At 61.9% G+C, this 12,528-nt stretch overlaps 1 protein-coding gene across 3 annotated transcripts in view; it reads right to left on the bottom strand.

Moving 5' to 3' along the window:
• SCAP (SREBF chaperone) overlaps window positions 1–12,528 on the bottom strand; it is a 60,461-nt gene that overhangs the window by 2,743 nt on the left and 45,190 nt on the right. For all 3 annotated transcript variants that reach the window (XM_066549816.1, XM_066549805.1, XM_066549824.1), the window contains 11 exons: window positions 12,242–12,340; window positions 10,427–10,699; window positions 8,404–8,804; window positions 7,269–7,439; window positions 6,208–6,403; window positions 5,293–5,408; window positions 4,656–5,205; window positions 3,717–3,802; window positions 3,030–3,112; window positions 2,141–2,310; window positions 102–182 (listed from right to left, as the gene is read on the bottom strand). In XM_066549816.1, the coding sequence (XP_066405913.1) occupies window positions 102–182; window positions 2,141–2,310; window positions 3,030–3,112; window positions 3,717–3,802; window positions 4,656–5,205; window positions 5,293–5,408; window positions 6,208–6,403; window positions 7,269–7,439; window positions 8,404–8,804; window positions 10,427–10,699; window positions 12,242–12,340 (2,226 nt within the window). The remainder of the gene's footprint in view (window positions 1–101; window positions 183–2,140; window positions 2,311–3,029; window positions 3,113–3,716; window positions 3,803–4,655; window positions 5,206–5,292; window positions 5,409–6,207; window positions 6,404–7,268; window positions 7,440–8,403; window positions 8,805–10,426; window positions 10,700–12,241; window positions 12,341–12,528) is intronic.

The raw sequence follows: 12,528 nt of genomic DNA on the forward strand, positions 1-12,528 counted from the left end.
ACTGGCTCAGGGATGGGAGCAGGGATGGGCTGAGGTGTGATGTCAGGTATCAGCTCAGGTGTGAGGGCAGGGGAGGGCTCAGGCCCAGCAGCTGCCCGTACCTGGTCGATGTACACGGCTGTGATGGCTCCCGAGTGGCCCTGCAGGGTGAACAGGCAGCACGAGTCCTCCAGCCGGAACACCTGGGGCAGGAGAGGCCCGAGTGAGGCTCTGGGGCCAGCTGGGCTCAGGGTGGGGCCACCTGAGCTCCCCATGGCACAACAGGTCCCACCTGGTCCCACTGCGGCACAGCCAGAGCCCACCTGCGGTGCCACGGGGTGCAGGGCAGGTCATGGCTGGTGGGCAGGGCCAGGGTGGTCACAGGGCAGTGACTGCACAGCTGAAGGGGAAGGGGAGAGGGGACACCCCAGAACCCGGGTCTGCCACTCAGGGAATGTCACAGCAATCTCATGGAATGCTCCAGGCTGGAGACGCAAGAGCTGGAAAGACCCTGGGGTGCTGGTGGATGTGACCAGCTGTGCCCAGGTGGGCAAGAGGCCAATGGCTCCTGGATTTTGTGTCAAAATAGTGTGGCCCCAAGACCAGGGCAGGGATTGTCCCCCTGTGCTGGCCCTGCTGAGGGGCCTCAAATCATGGGGGCTGCTTTGGGTCCCCACCCAACAGGAAGACCTGGAGGGGCTGGAGCGTGTCCAGGGAAGGGAATGGAGCTGGGAAGGGGCTGAAGCCCCAGGAGGGGCTGAGGGAGCTGGGAAGGGGCTGAGCCTGGATAAAAGGGGGCTCAGGGGGGCCTTGTGGCTCTGCACAGCTCCTGACAGGAGGGGACAGCCAGGGGAGTCGGGCTCTGCTCTGAGGAAACGGGGACAGGAGCAGAGGGAGGTTTAGGTTGGATATTGGGAAAACTCCTTTGTGGGAAAGGTGGTCAGGCATTGGAAGGGGCTGCCAGGGCAGTGGTGGATTCCCCATCCCTGAAGGGATTTTAAAGCCGTGTGGATGTGGCACTTGACGGCACGGCTTTGTGGTGGCCTTGGCAGTTCTGGGGACTTGACAGTCTTGAAGAGCTTTCCCAACCTCAGTGATTCCATAATTCTTTGAAGTCACCCATTTCCCCAGCAGGAGGGTCCCACACTCAGCTCAGGGTGACAATCTGGGCTCTGTCCTTGGACTGCTTGGTGAACAGACCCATGGAGCTCCCAGCTCCCCCTCCTGGCCCCAGTGTCCCTGTGTCCCACTCACCCTCAGGGTGTGGTCCTGGCTGCCCATCCCTGTCCCTGTGTCCCACTCACCCCAGGGTGTGCTCCCAGCTCCCTGTCCCTGTGTCCCGTTCCCCTCAGGGTGTGCTCCCGGCTCCCCCTCCCTGTCCCTGTGTCCTTGCCCATCCATTCCTGTCCTGCTCACCCTCAGGGTGTGTTCCCAGCTCCCCATCCCTGTCCCGCTCACCCTCAGGGTGTGTTCCCAGCCTCCCCATCCCTGTCCCTGTGTCCCGTTCCCCTCAGGGTGTGCTCCCAGCTCCCTGTCCCTGTGTCCTGCTCACCCTCAGGGTGTGCTCCCAGCTCCCCATCCCTGTCCCTGTGTCCTTGCCCATCCATTCCTGTCCCGCTCACCCTCAGGGTGTGTTCCCAGCTCCCCCTCCCTGTCCCCGTGTCCCGCTCACCCTCAGGGTGTGTTCCCAGCTCCCCATCCCTGTCCCCGTGTCCCGCTCACCCTCAGGGTGTGTTCCCAGCTCCCCATCCCTGTCCCCGTGTCCCGCTCACCCTCAGGGTGTGTTCCCAGCTCCCCCTCCCTGTCCCCGTGTCCCGCTCACCCTCAGGGTGTGTTCCCAGCTCCCCCTCCCTGTCCCCGTGTCCCGCTCACCCTCAGGGTGTGCTCCCAGCTCCCCCTCCCTGTCCCCGTGTCCCGCTCACCCTCAGGGTGTGCTCCCAGCTCCCCATCCCTGTCCCTGTGTCCCGTTCCCCTCAGGGTGTGTTCCCAGCTCCCCATCCCTGTCCCGCTCCCCTCAGGGTGTGCTCCCAGCTCCCCCTCCCTGTCCCCGTGTCCCGCTCACCCTCAGGGTGTGCTCCCAACTCCCCATCCCTGTCCCTGTGTCCCGTTCCCCTCAGGGTGTGTTCCCAGCTCCCCCTCCCTGTCCCCGTGTCCCGCTCACCCTCAGGGTGTGGTCCTGGCTGCCGGTGACGAGGCGGCCGGCGGCGGCGCGCAGGGCGGTGATGGGTTTGTGGTGCGCGCACGCCACGCTGTGTGTGAGGCGGCAGCGCAGCCCCGCGGCCCCGCGGCTCAGCTCCGGTGAGGGCGGCAGGCTGCTCCTGCCCGGGCCACCTGCGGGCAACACGGGGCCTCAGCCGGGCACGGGCACCTCGGCGTGGCACAGAGGGAGGGGGGGTCGGGGTGCTGGGCTTTGGGGAATTGGGGCTGGGACTGCAGTGAACCCTCTGTGCTAAGAACAGCTGAGTGAGGGCCTCAGCAGGGTCACACAATTCCAGACTGGTTTGGGATGGAAGAGCCCTTAAAGCCCATCCAGTCCCACACCACCCTGCCAGGGCAGGGACACCTTCCACTGTCCCACTTTGCTCCTGGGATAGCCCCATCCAGCCTGGCCTTGGATACTTCCAGGGATGGAGCAGCCACAGCTTCTCCAGGAAATTCATTCCAGTCCCTCGCCACTCTCCAGGGGAGAATTTTCCCCCAGTATCCCATCTGAATCATCCCCTCTATTCTGCTCCAGAAGCAAAGGAACCCCCTGCTCTAACCAGCCACCCTCATGGGCCCCTCTGGGCTGTGCTGTGGTTGTGTCGAGGGCTCAGGCTGTTCCTGGGATTGGGAACAAAGAGAGAAAGGAGACAGAAGTGGAAGGAGCAAAGGGCAAAAGGGCAGCATGGGGATGGTGTCCATCACAGGGAGCTCTCTCAGCTCAGCACAGCTCTGGGTGCTTTTGGAGCAGTTACCACCAAAGCTGAAGGGGCTGTGAGGAAGACTCAGCTGCAGGGAGGGGAAGGCAGGAACCCAGGGCATTGCACTGACATTCCAACACTGCTCACCTCGGAACTGCAGGTGGTTCAAGGATGTGTGTGTCTCCAGAGAGAAGAAATCCAAGGAGCCATTCAGCCGGGCAGCCACGATCCTGAGGGACAGATGTGGGGGCTGAGAGAGGCCCTTCCCTGAGCCCCAAACCTGGACACCCCTGGGCCAAGCACAGCCCACCCACCCCCGGGAGGAGGCTGCACAGAGCTGGGCTGGGACACTGGACACAGCTCTGAATGGACTGGACAATGGCAGTGCCTCTCAACAGCAGTGACCCAAAGGCGTCCCAGCCCCGAACATTCAGCTACTGACAACACTGAGGGATGAAGAAGTGGCTGCTGAAGCATTCCTGGAGCCAGGAAAGCTGGTGAGAGGTGGATTCTCAGAGGATTGGGCTGGGTGTGAGGTTGGATAGCAAGAAAAGGTGGTTGGGCACTGAATGGGCTCCCCTGGGAATGGTGACAGCTCCAACCCTGCCAAAGCTCAGGAGTGCTTGGACAAAGCTCTCAGGCACAGGGTGGGGTTGCTGGGGTGTCTTGGGCAGGGCCAGGGGTTGGACTCCATGATCCCTGGGGGCCCCTTCCAGCTCAGGATATTCCATGACACTGATTCCAGGGAAGAGACATCCCAGCCCAGCCTCTGCTGCTGGGAGCTGCCGTGGAGGTTGGGGCTGGGGATCTCCCAGCACCTGCACAAGGAGTCACCTGTTGTTGAGGAAGACGAGGGCGGTGATGCCGGATTGTCCTTCATCGTTGCTGCTGCGGAGGGTCCCCTCGATGGCATCCCACACCTGGGGGAGGAGGGGTCACTGCGGTGACACTGGTCACAGGGGCACTGGACACAGGGGATCTGGGATCCTGAACAGCTCTGTGTGCTCTGCCCCGGCCCCTGAGCTGGGTGAGCAGTCACAGCTCCCTGTGCTGTGCTGCCAGGCTGTGTGACCTCCTGCCTCCCATTACTGTGTCCCTGCTTCTTATCTCCACCCTCCTGTTACTGCATCCCTGCTCCTCATTATTGCATCCCTGCTCCTCATCTCCACCTCCCATTACTGCACCCCTGCTCCTCATCTCCACCCTCCTGTTACTGCATCCCTGTTCCTCATTACTGCATCCCTGCTCCTCATCTCCACCTCCCATTACTGCACCCCTGCTCCTCATCTCCACCCTCCTGTTACTGCATCCCTGCTCCTCATTATTGCATCCCTGCTCCTCATCTCCACCCTCCTGTTACTGCATCCCTGCTCCTCATTATTGCATCCCTGCTCCTCATCTCCACCTCCCATTACTGCACCCCTGCTCCTCATCTCCACCCTCCTGTTACTGCATCCCTGCTCCTCATTATTGCATCCCTGCTCCTCATCTCCACCCTCCTGTTACTGCATCCCTGCTCCTCATTATTGCATCCTTGCTTCTCATCTCCACCTCCCATTACTGCATCCCTGCTCCTCATTTCCACCCTCCCATTACTGTGCCCCACTCATCTACGCCTCTGTTACTGTGTCCCCACTCATCTCCACCTTCCTGTTACTGTGTCCCTGTTCCTCACTCCACCTCCCTGTTACTGTGTCCCTGTTCCTCATCTCCACCTTCCCCTCGGTGTCCCTGCTCATCTCCACCTCCCATTACTGCATCCCCGTTCCTCACCTCCAGCTTCCCATTGCTCCTGCCAGCCACGATGAGGTTGCCCTGCAGTTCCAGGCTCCAGATGGAGCTCTCCAGGTCCCCTCCCCAGGACGGAGGGGGTGAGGATTTGTCACACCCGGCGCAGGTCTCGTCCCCGCCGCAGCCGCCCTCGTCCCCTGTGCAGGCCGGGGCACGGCCGCCGCTCCCGCAGAGCCCGGCGGGGCCGAGCGGGGCCGGGAGCCCCGGGAAGGTCCCGTTCCTGCAGCCGGAGCCGCCGTGCTCCTCGTACACCTTCCCCACCAGGCTGCTGAAGTCGTAGCCCGAGTCCTTGCGGCGAGCGCCCACTGCCCGCAGCCGCGGCTCCGGCTCGGCCTTGGCGTGCTCCAGGAAGTTGGTGTCGATCAGGGAGGTGAGGTCGGGCTGGTCACAGAACAGGGGGGGCTGGGGGGGCCCCAGCAGCCGTTTCAGCTGGTGGCTGCTCTCAAAGGAGTCCTCCAGGCCGTTCTTGCCGTCCGGGCTGGGATCCCAGCCCTCCTGGTAGTCGAAGATGCCGCTGCTGTCCCTGCGCAGCCTGCGAGGAGGGACAAGGCTGAGCCCCTCGCTGCGGGCTGCCTCCTGGGAGCACCGTGGGGACACGGGGACATGGCCAGGGCCGCACCTGGGCTTGGGGATGACGGTGAGGCAGTCGCCCGTCTGCGCGTCCCACACGCGGATCTGCCCCACCAGGCAGCAGCTCACCAGCAGCATCCCGTCACTGGCCAGGCACTCGATGTCCTGCGAGGGGAAGGACAAGCACAGCTCAGGGGGCACCACCGAGGCCTCTGGGTCCTGAGCACAGCCTGGTGTGCCTGCAGAACTGCAGAGATGATGGACTTCACGTCAAAACTGGCTGGTTTAGGAAGTGAGGGACGGTCAGGACATGGATGTCCCTGGAAGGGTCCAATACCAGGTTGGATGGGGCCTGTGGAAGGTGTCCCTGCCATGGCAGGGGTGGCACTGGATGAGTTTCAAGGTCCCTTTCAACCCAAACCATTCTGGGATCCCAGGATCTCTGCCCAGAAACTTCAGTGTGCACTGCACTGCTGCAAACCCAACAGACTCCATCTGTCTTGCCTTCCCTTAAAAAATCCATCCCAGTTTGAAGGCAGGATCAGGAGCAGAGATAGAGCTTTGCTGGGAGACACAGCCCAGCACTGCAAACTCGTCTGTCTGAATGCCCAAGAGCTTTGTTTCATCTCAGAAGAGGAAGAATCCCAGACTCATCCTGGTTGGAAAATCCCTCCCAGAGCACTGAGTCACACCTGTGACTGATCCTCCCCTTCTCACCCAGCCCAGAGCACCCAGTGCCACATCCAGAGCCCCAAGTGCCACAACCAGAGCACCGAGTGCTCCATCCAGCTGTCCCCTGGAACTCAGCAACGTGGAGCTGTCCCAGCAAAGCAGGGAACAGAAGCCAGAGGCGGTGATGGTGGGAACTGCAGCCAGCCAGCCCCAGGAGGAGACGAGAGCGTGCTGCAGGAATTTCATGCCCCAATAACCTTTCCTGAGGTGTTGATTGCTGAGCTGGACGTACCATGAGGTGTCCCCTGAGGACCAGGGGCACGATCTCTGTCTCAGGGGGTGAGTAGCCGTAGTCATCACAGGGCAGGTCCCCGCGGCGGCGCCGGCCCGGCCCGTTCTGCCCGTAGTTCTTGGGGCACAGCACCCGGTAGAGGCAGAACAGCAGCAGCACCAGCAGGATGCCCGATGCCAGGCCCAGAGCAGCCACCCTGGGGGACACACAGAGACAAGAAGGTAAGGAAATAAACTCCAATTTCTAGTCCACACATAGATTTGGGAAGTCTTGTGCCGGGATTACTCATGTGCTGGTCTGAGTTTCTCAGCTGAGAAAGCTTTTCAGCAAATTACAGAGATTTGTTGGAAATTAAGGGGGGTTTAATGGGAAAATGACAATTTCCACAAGATTTTGAGGCTTTTCAGTAAGGAAAGTAATGAGCAACTAAGATCAAAGAAAACACCAGCTGGGGATGGGATAACAGAGTGTGTTCAGCACGTGCAGATTCAGGCAGGGGTTGTGAGCTGTCCTCTCCACAGAGAGGGAAGCTCCTTGCACCAGAGTTTGATCTGACCCCCAATAAATCATTATCAAATTATATCCAGGTGGTGGCTGCCCCTGGATCCCTGGAAGTGTCCAAGGCCAGGCTGGACAGGGCTTGGAGCACCCTGGGATGGTGGAAGGTGTCCCTGCCCTGGCACAGAGTGGGACTGGATTAGTTTTAAGGTCCCTTCCAACCCAGACCATTCTGGGCTTCTATGAAATCACATTTAAACCCCCAAATTGGCCTTCTGTCCTGGTCACCCGTACTGCAGCAGGAGCCCTGAGGGCCTCCATGCACAGCCTGCCCTCAGTGATGGAAAAGTGCCAGGATGCATCAATTTCCCTTTGCACTGGAGCATCCCCAGCACCCCGAGCTGCTGCTTTGCACTGGAGCATCCCCAGCTTTGGCACGGCAGCTTCAGGAGCTTTCTCCTCTCCCAGCAGGGAGAGGAGCCCTGAGGAACCAGCCCTGAAGGACCAGCCTGAAGCAGCCCCGTTGCCCCTGGGGCCGAGGCAGGCTGTGACAGACACTGTACTTGTAGAGGGTGACGTCCTGGTGGCCGCGGGGCTGCGAGCCGCGCTCCGGCCGCGGGGCCGTGTCCAGGAAGGGCTGGGAGCGCCGGGCCTCCTGCGGGTGCCGCATCTCCAGCGCCTCCTGGGGGTGCAGGTACAGCGTCACGGGGATGGCCGGCAGGATGCTGATGTACCTGAGGGGACAGGGACAACGGCTCAGGAGGGGCACGAGGGGACAGGCAGCCACGGCAGGAGTCAGGGTGCTTTCAGTGTGTGACTGCAGGCGCTCGGAACTACAGATCTCCTGGGAAATATTCTCCTCTAAAGCTATTCCCCTGGTTTTAACCCTTCAAAGAGCCAACAGAAATGAAGTCCTGAGGAGATCAAGTGGATCCCATGAATTTAAGCCTGGTTTCCTGTGTGCTGCAGGCTGGGAGGTCTCACCAAGAAGCTCCTTCAGCTCAGCTGTCTCTTCCTCACATGTACAATTTCCATCCCTTACAGATGGTTGTATCAGACAATTGTGGAATTACTGAGGTTGCAAAAGCCCTCTGACACCATCAGGCCTGACTGCTCCCCCAGCACTGCCAAGGCCACCACTAACCCATGTCCCCAAACCCCACATCCACAGGGTTTTTAAATCCCTCCAGGGATGGGAACTCCACTACTGCCCTGGGCAGCCGTGCCAGGGCCACAGAACCCTTTTGGGGAAGGACTCTTCCCAATATCCACCCTGACCCTCCCCTGGAAACCCCTGAGGCTGTTCCCTCTCCTCCTGTTCCCTGGGAGCAGAGCCCAACCTCCCTGGCTGTCCCCTCCTGTCAGGGACTTGTGCAGAGCCACAAGGGCCCCCCTGAGCCTCCTTTTCTTGTTTTACACATTTTAAAACTTCAGTTCCAGGATGAAGGAAGACAGAAGACACCACGCACATAAACCACCCAGGAGCAGAGTGGAACCACCCTGATTCCCAGAGGAACAGCCCTGGAGGGTTTGTGAGCTCTGCCCACCCCAGGGGCCCTGCTCAGCAGCCCCTCCCACACACACCTGGAATGAGGTTATGTGAGTTGGGAGCACCAAGGACAGAAGCAAGGCAAACCCTTGGGGTCAGCTCCCAGATCCCCGTGCCAGTGGCACTCCATGCCAGCCCACTTCACTTGCCTCTTGGCCAGGGTGATGTTGTAGTAGCTGAAGAGGGCAGGCCAGTGCCTGAAGGAAAGCTTCCTCCAGATCTCCTCATCCTCTGCTCCCCAGGTAACCTGTGCTTCTGTCCCCAGCTCCAGCTGCCCGTTCCCCCTGCCCTCGGGGCCCCAGGGCTGCTGCTCCGGCTCCAGCCGCGCCTTCTGCTCCGTCCGGTTCTCCGACAGCTGCGCGGGCTCCGAGGGGAACACGGACAGGTCCAGCTTGGGGTCCCCGGCGGGCAGGACCCCGCCGGGAACGGGCATGGCAGGCAGGCCTGTGTCCCCCAGGGGACTCTGCTCGGTGACCTGGGACGTGAGGTAGGTGCGGAGCCCGGCGGGATCCGTGTACAGCAGGATTCCAATCCAGATCACTGTGCCGGCCTGAGCAGGGAGAGAGACAGCGCCCTCAGTGCCACTGCATTGTCCCCTGCCTGAGCAGGGACACAGCGCCCTCAGTGTCACTGCCCTGTCCCCTGCCTGAGCAGGGACACAGCGCCCTCAGTGCCACTGCCTGTCCCCTGCCTGAGCAGGGAGAGAGACAGCGCCCTCAGTGTCACTGCCTGTCCCCTGCTTGAGCAGGGAGACACACAGCGCCCTCAGTGCCACTGCATTGTCCCCTGCCTGAGCAGGGAGAGAGACACAGCGCCCTCAGTGTCACTGCCTGTCCCCTGCCTGAGCAGGGACACAGTGCCCTCAGTGTCACTGCCTGTCCCCTGCCTGAGCAGGGAGAGACACAGTGCCCTCAGTGTCACTGCACTGTCCCCTGCCTGAGCAGGGACACAGCGCCCTCAGTGTCACTGCCCTGTCCCCTGCCTGAGCAGGGACACAGCGCCCTCAGTGTCACTGCCTGTCCCCTGCCTGAGCAGGGAGAGACACAGCGCCCTCAGTGTCACTGCCTGTCCCCTGCCTGAGCAGGGTGACACACAGCGCCCTCAGTGTCACTGCCTGTCCCCTGCCTGAGCAGGGAGAGACACAGCGCCCTCAGTGTCACTGCCCTGTCCCCTGCCTGAGCAGGGTGACACACAGCGCCCTCAGTGCCACTGCCTGTCCCCTGCCTGAGCAGGGTGACACAGTGCCCTCAGTGCCACTGCCTGTCCCCTGCCTGAGCAGAGACACAGCTCCCTCAGTGCCACCTCCCTGTCCCCCTGCCCTTCGGTGCCACCTCCCTGTCCCCTGCCCGAGCTGACCCACGGCACCCCAACCCACAGGTAGCCCTCATTTCCTGCAGCCTCACTCCCAGCATGGTTTCTTGGGGACAGGGAGGTGGCACAGGGGGGACATTTGGAGCACTGCCCAGCACACCCAGAACCTGGGCAGCACTTTTCCATGACCCACGTGATGCTCAGAGCCCACCTTCTCTCCCCAGACACACAGCAGGAAGGCTCCGTGCTGGCAGCTGGACCAGCCAGTCTGGCACCTCCAGGCAGGGCTGGAAAGGCTCAGTTTGGGTTTTTGGCTCCACACTCCTGCAGGACCCACTGCTCTGGGACCATGTGGGGACTGAACTTCTGGATCCCATGGCAAGCAGGACATGGAGCTGTGTCAGGCCTGGTGGGAGTGGGTGGCTGGCAGGGTGGGCAGGGCTGCCAGCTTGGCAGAGCTGGGTGCCCAGTGGGGTGGGCAGGGCTGCAGCCTGGCTGTTGTGGGTGCCATCTTGGTGGTCTGGGTGCCACCCTGGTTCTCTGGATGCCAGCCCAGCTATCTGGGTGTCATCATGGAGGTCTGGGTGCCCAGTGGGGCAGACAGGGGTGCCAGCCCAGTGGTCTGGGTGCCCCTCTGGCTATTTGGGTGCCCCCCTGGCTATTTGGTTGCCACCCTGGTTCTCTGGGTGCCAGCCCAGCTCTCTGTGTGCCCCCCTGGCAGTCTGGGTGCCATCCCAACCATCTGTGCGCCCCCCTGGCAGTGTGTGCGCCCCCCTGGCAGTGTGTGTGCCCCCTCAGCAGTCTGTGTTCCCCCCTGGCAGTCTCTGTGTGCCCCCTGGCAGTGTGTGTGCCCCCACGTACCATGATGAGGCGCTGTGCCAGGCGGGTGCGGGCGAAGAAGTAGATGACGCGCAGGCGCTTGGGCAGGCGCAGGTTGCGCAGCGAGGATGGCTGCAGGGTGATGGTGTGTGGGGTGATGGGGTGTGGGGTGATGGGGTGGGGGCTGTGTGGGGTGATGCTGTGTGGGGCCATGGTGTGTGGGGTGTGTGGCACCGCCGGGCGCAGCGGCCGCGCACGGCACGGGGGCCTCGCCGGGCACGACTCGGGGGGCAAACGCTTGTTCAGGTCAGCCAGCTGCAACAGACACAGAAAGGACAGGGGTGAGGGGCTGCTCCAGGGCAAAGAGGACCCTGGAGAGCTGGGAGAGACCCCTGGGCAGGGATTGTCCCCCCAGGGTCAGGGGGTGACTCTTGGTGTCTCCTCCCAGCCCATTTACCCCAACCAGCACATTTCCAGACCCAGGGAATCACAGAATGGTTGGGTGGGAAGGGACCCTAAAGCCCACCCAGTGCCACCCCTGCCATGGCAGGGACACCCCCACTGTCCCAGGCTGCTCCAAGCCCTGTCCAGCCTGGCCTTGGGCACTGCCAGGGATCCAGGGGCAGCCCCAGCTGCTCTGGGCACCCTGTGCCAGGGCCTGCCCACCCTCCCTCACCAAGTTCTTCCTAATGTCCAATGTAAACCTTCTCTCTGTCAGTTTGAAGACATTCCCCCTTAACCTGTCCAACATCTCTCCCAGTCTTTCTTCTGGTTCCTTTCAGGTCCTGGAAGGCCACAAGTAGGTCTCTAAGCTTTCCTTCCCCAGGCTGTGTAATCCTGATTCTCTCAGCCTTTCCTCACAGCAGAGCTGCTCCATCCCTCTAATCCACTCAATGCCCCCTCTGGATTTGCTCCCACAGCTCCATGTCCTTCCTAAGAGTGTCTTTTCCCTCAAGTGCTCTGTTCCCAATCCCTGTGTGAGTAACCAAGCAAGTACAGAACCAGGACTGTAACAGCTCAGGATGAAACAGCCTCAAGCTGACATGGGGAAGTTTAGGTTAAACTTAGGAATAATTTCTTCCTGGAATGGGCTGCCCAGCCCTGGCCCAGCTGCCCAGAACAGGGGTGGAGTCCCCATCCCTGGGGGGATTTAACAGCCATGAGGATGTGGCACTCGGGGACAGGGACAGTGGTGGTGCTGGGGAGTGCTGAAAGGCCTTTCTGAGCTCAGTGAGTTTATGATTCTGTCCTTTTCCCCTTTCAGGGGTGGGATGCTGGGGCTGTGCCCCTCTCCTCCTGTCCCAGGCTGTGCCCCCCCATTCCTGTCCCAGGCTGTGCCCCCTCCTGTCCCAGGCTGTGCCCCCCCATTCCTGTCCCAGGCTGTGCCCCCCCATTCCTGTCCCAGGCTGTGCCCTCCTCCTCCTGTCCCAGGCTGTGCCCCCCCATTCCTGCCCCAGGCTGTGCCCCCTCCTGTCCCAGGCTGTGCCCCCCCATTCCTGTCCCAGGCTGTGCCCCCTCCTGTCCCAGGCTGTGCCCCCCCATTCCTGCCCCAGGCTGTGCCCCCCTCCTGCCCCAGGCTGTGCCCCCCCATTCCTGTCCCAGGCTGTGCCCCCCCCTCCTGTCCCAGGCTGTGCCCCCTCCTGCCCCAGGCTGTGCCCCCCCCTCCTGTCCCAGGCTGTACCCCCCTCCTGTCCCAGGCTGTGCCCCCTCCTCTCCCAGGCTGTGCCCCCCTCCTGTCCCAGGCTGTGCCCCCCCATTCCTGTCCCAGGCTGTGCCCCCCCCTCCTCTCCCAGGCTGTGCCCCCCTCCTGCCCCGGGCTGTGCCCCCCTCCTGCCCCAGGCCGTGCCCCTTGCCCACCTCCATGCGGCGGATGTCGATGGACAGCACGGTGGTGAAGAAGAACATCTGCAGGAAGAAGTCTGACACCAGCCCCACCACGGCAAAGAGGCAGAACTCCTGTGGGTGAGACAGGCATGAGCTCCCCCTGCACCTCAGGAGGGGGGAAGCCAGCAGTGCTTCACTGATAACCCTGGGATCCACCTCTTGTGCTGGCTCAGAGCTCAGGGCTGGGGGCGTCCGTGTGAGAACCCAAGGTATTTATTCTAATTCACATTCTTTGCTCTTTTTGGCCACAATCCGTCTCT

This window comes from Molothrus aeneus, chromosome 1 (assembly GCF_037042795.1).
Source record: "Molothrus aeneus isolate 106 chromosome 1, BPBGC_Maene_1.0, whole genome shotgun sequence".
NCBI lineage: Eukaryota > Metazoa > Chordata > Aves > Passeriformes > Icteridae > Molothrus > Molothrus aeneus.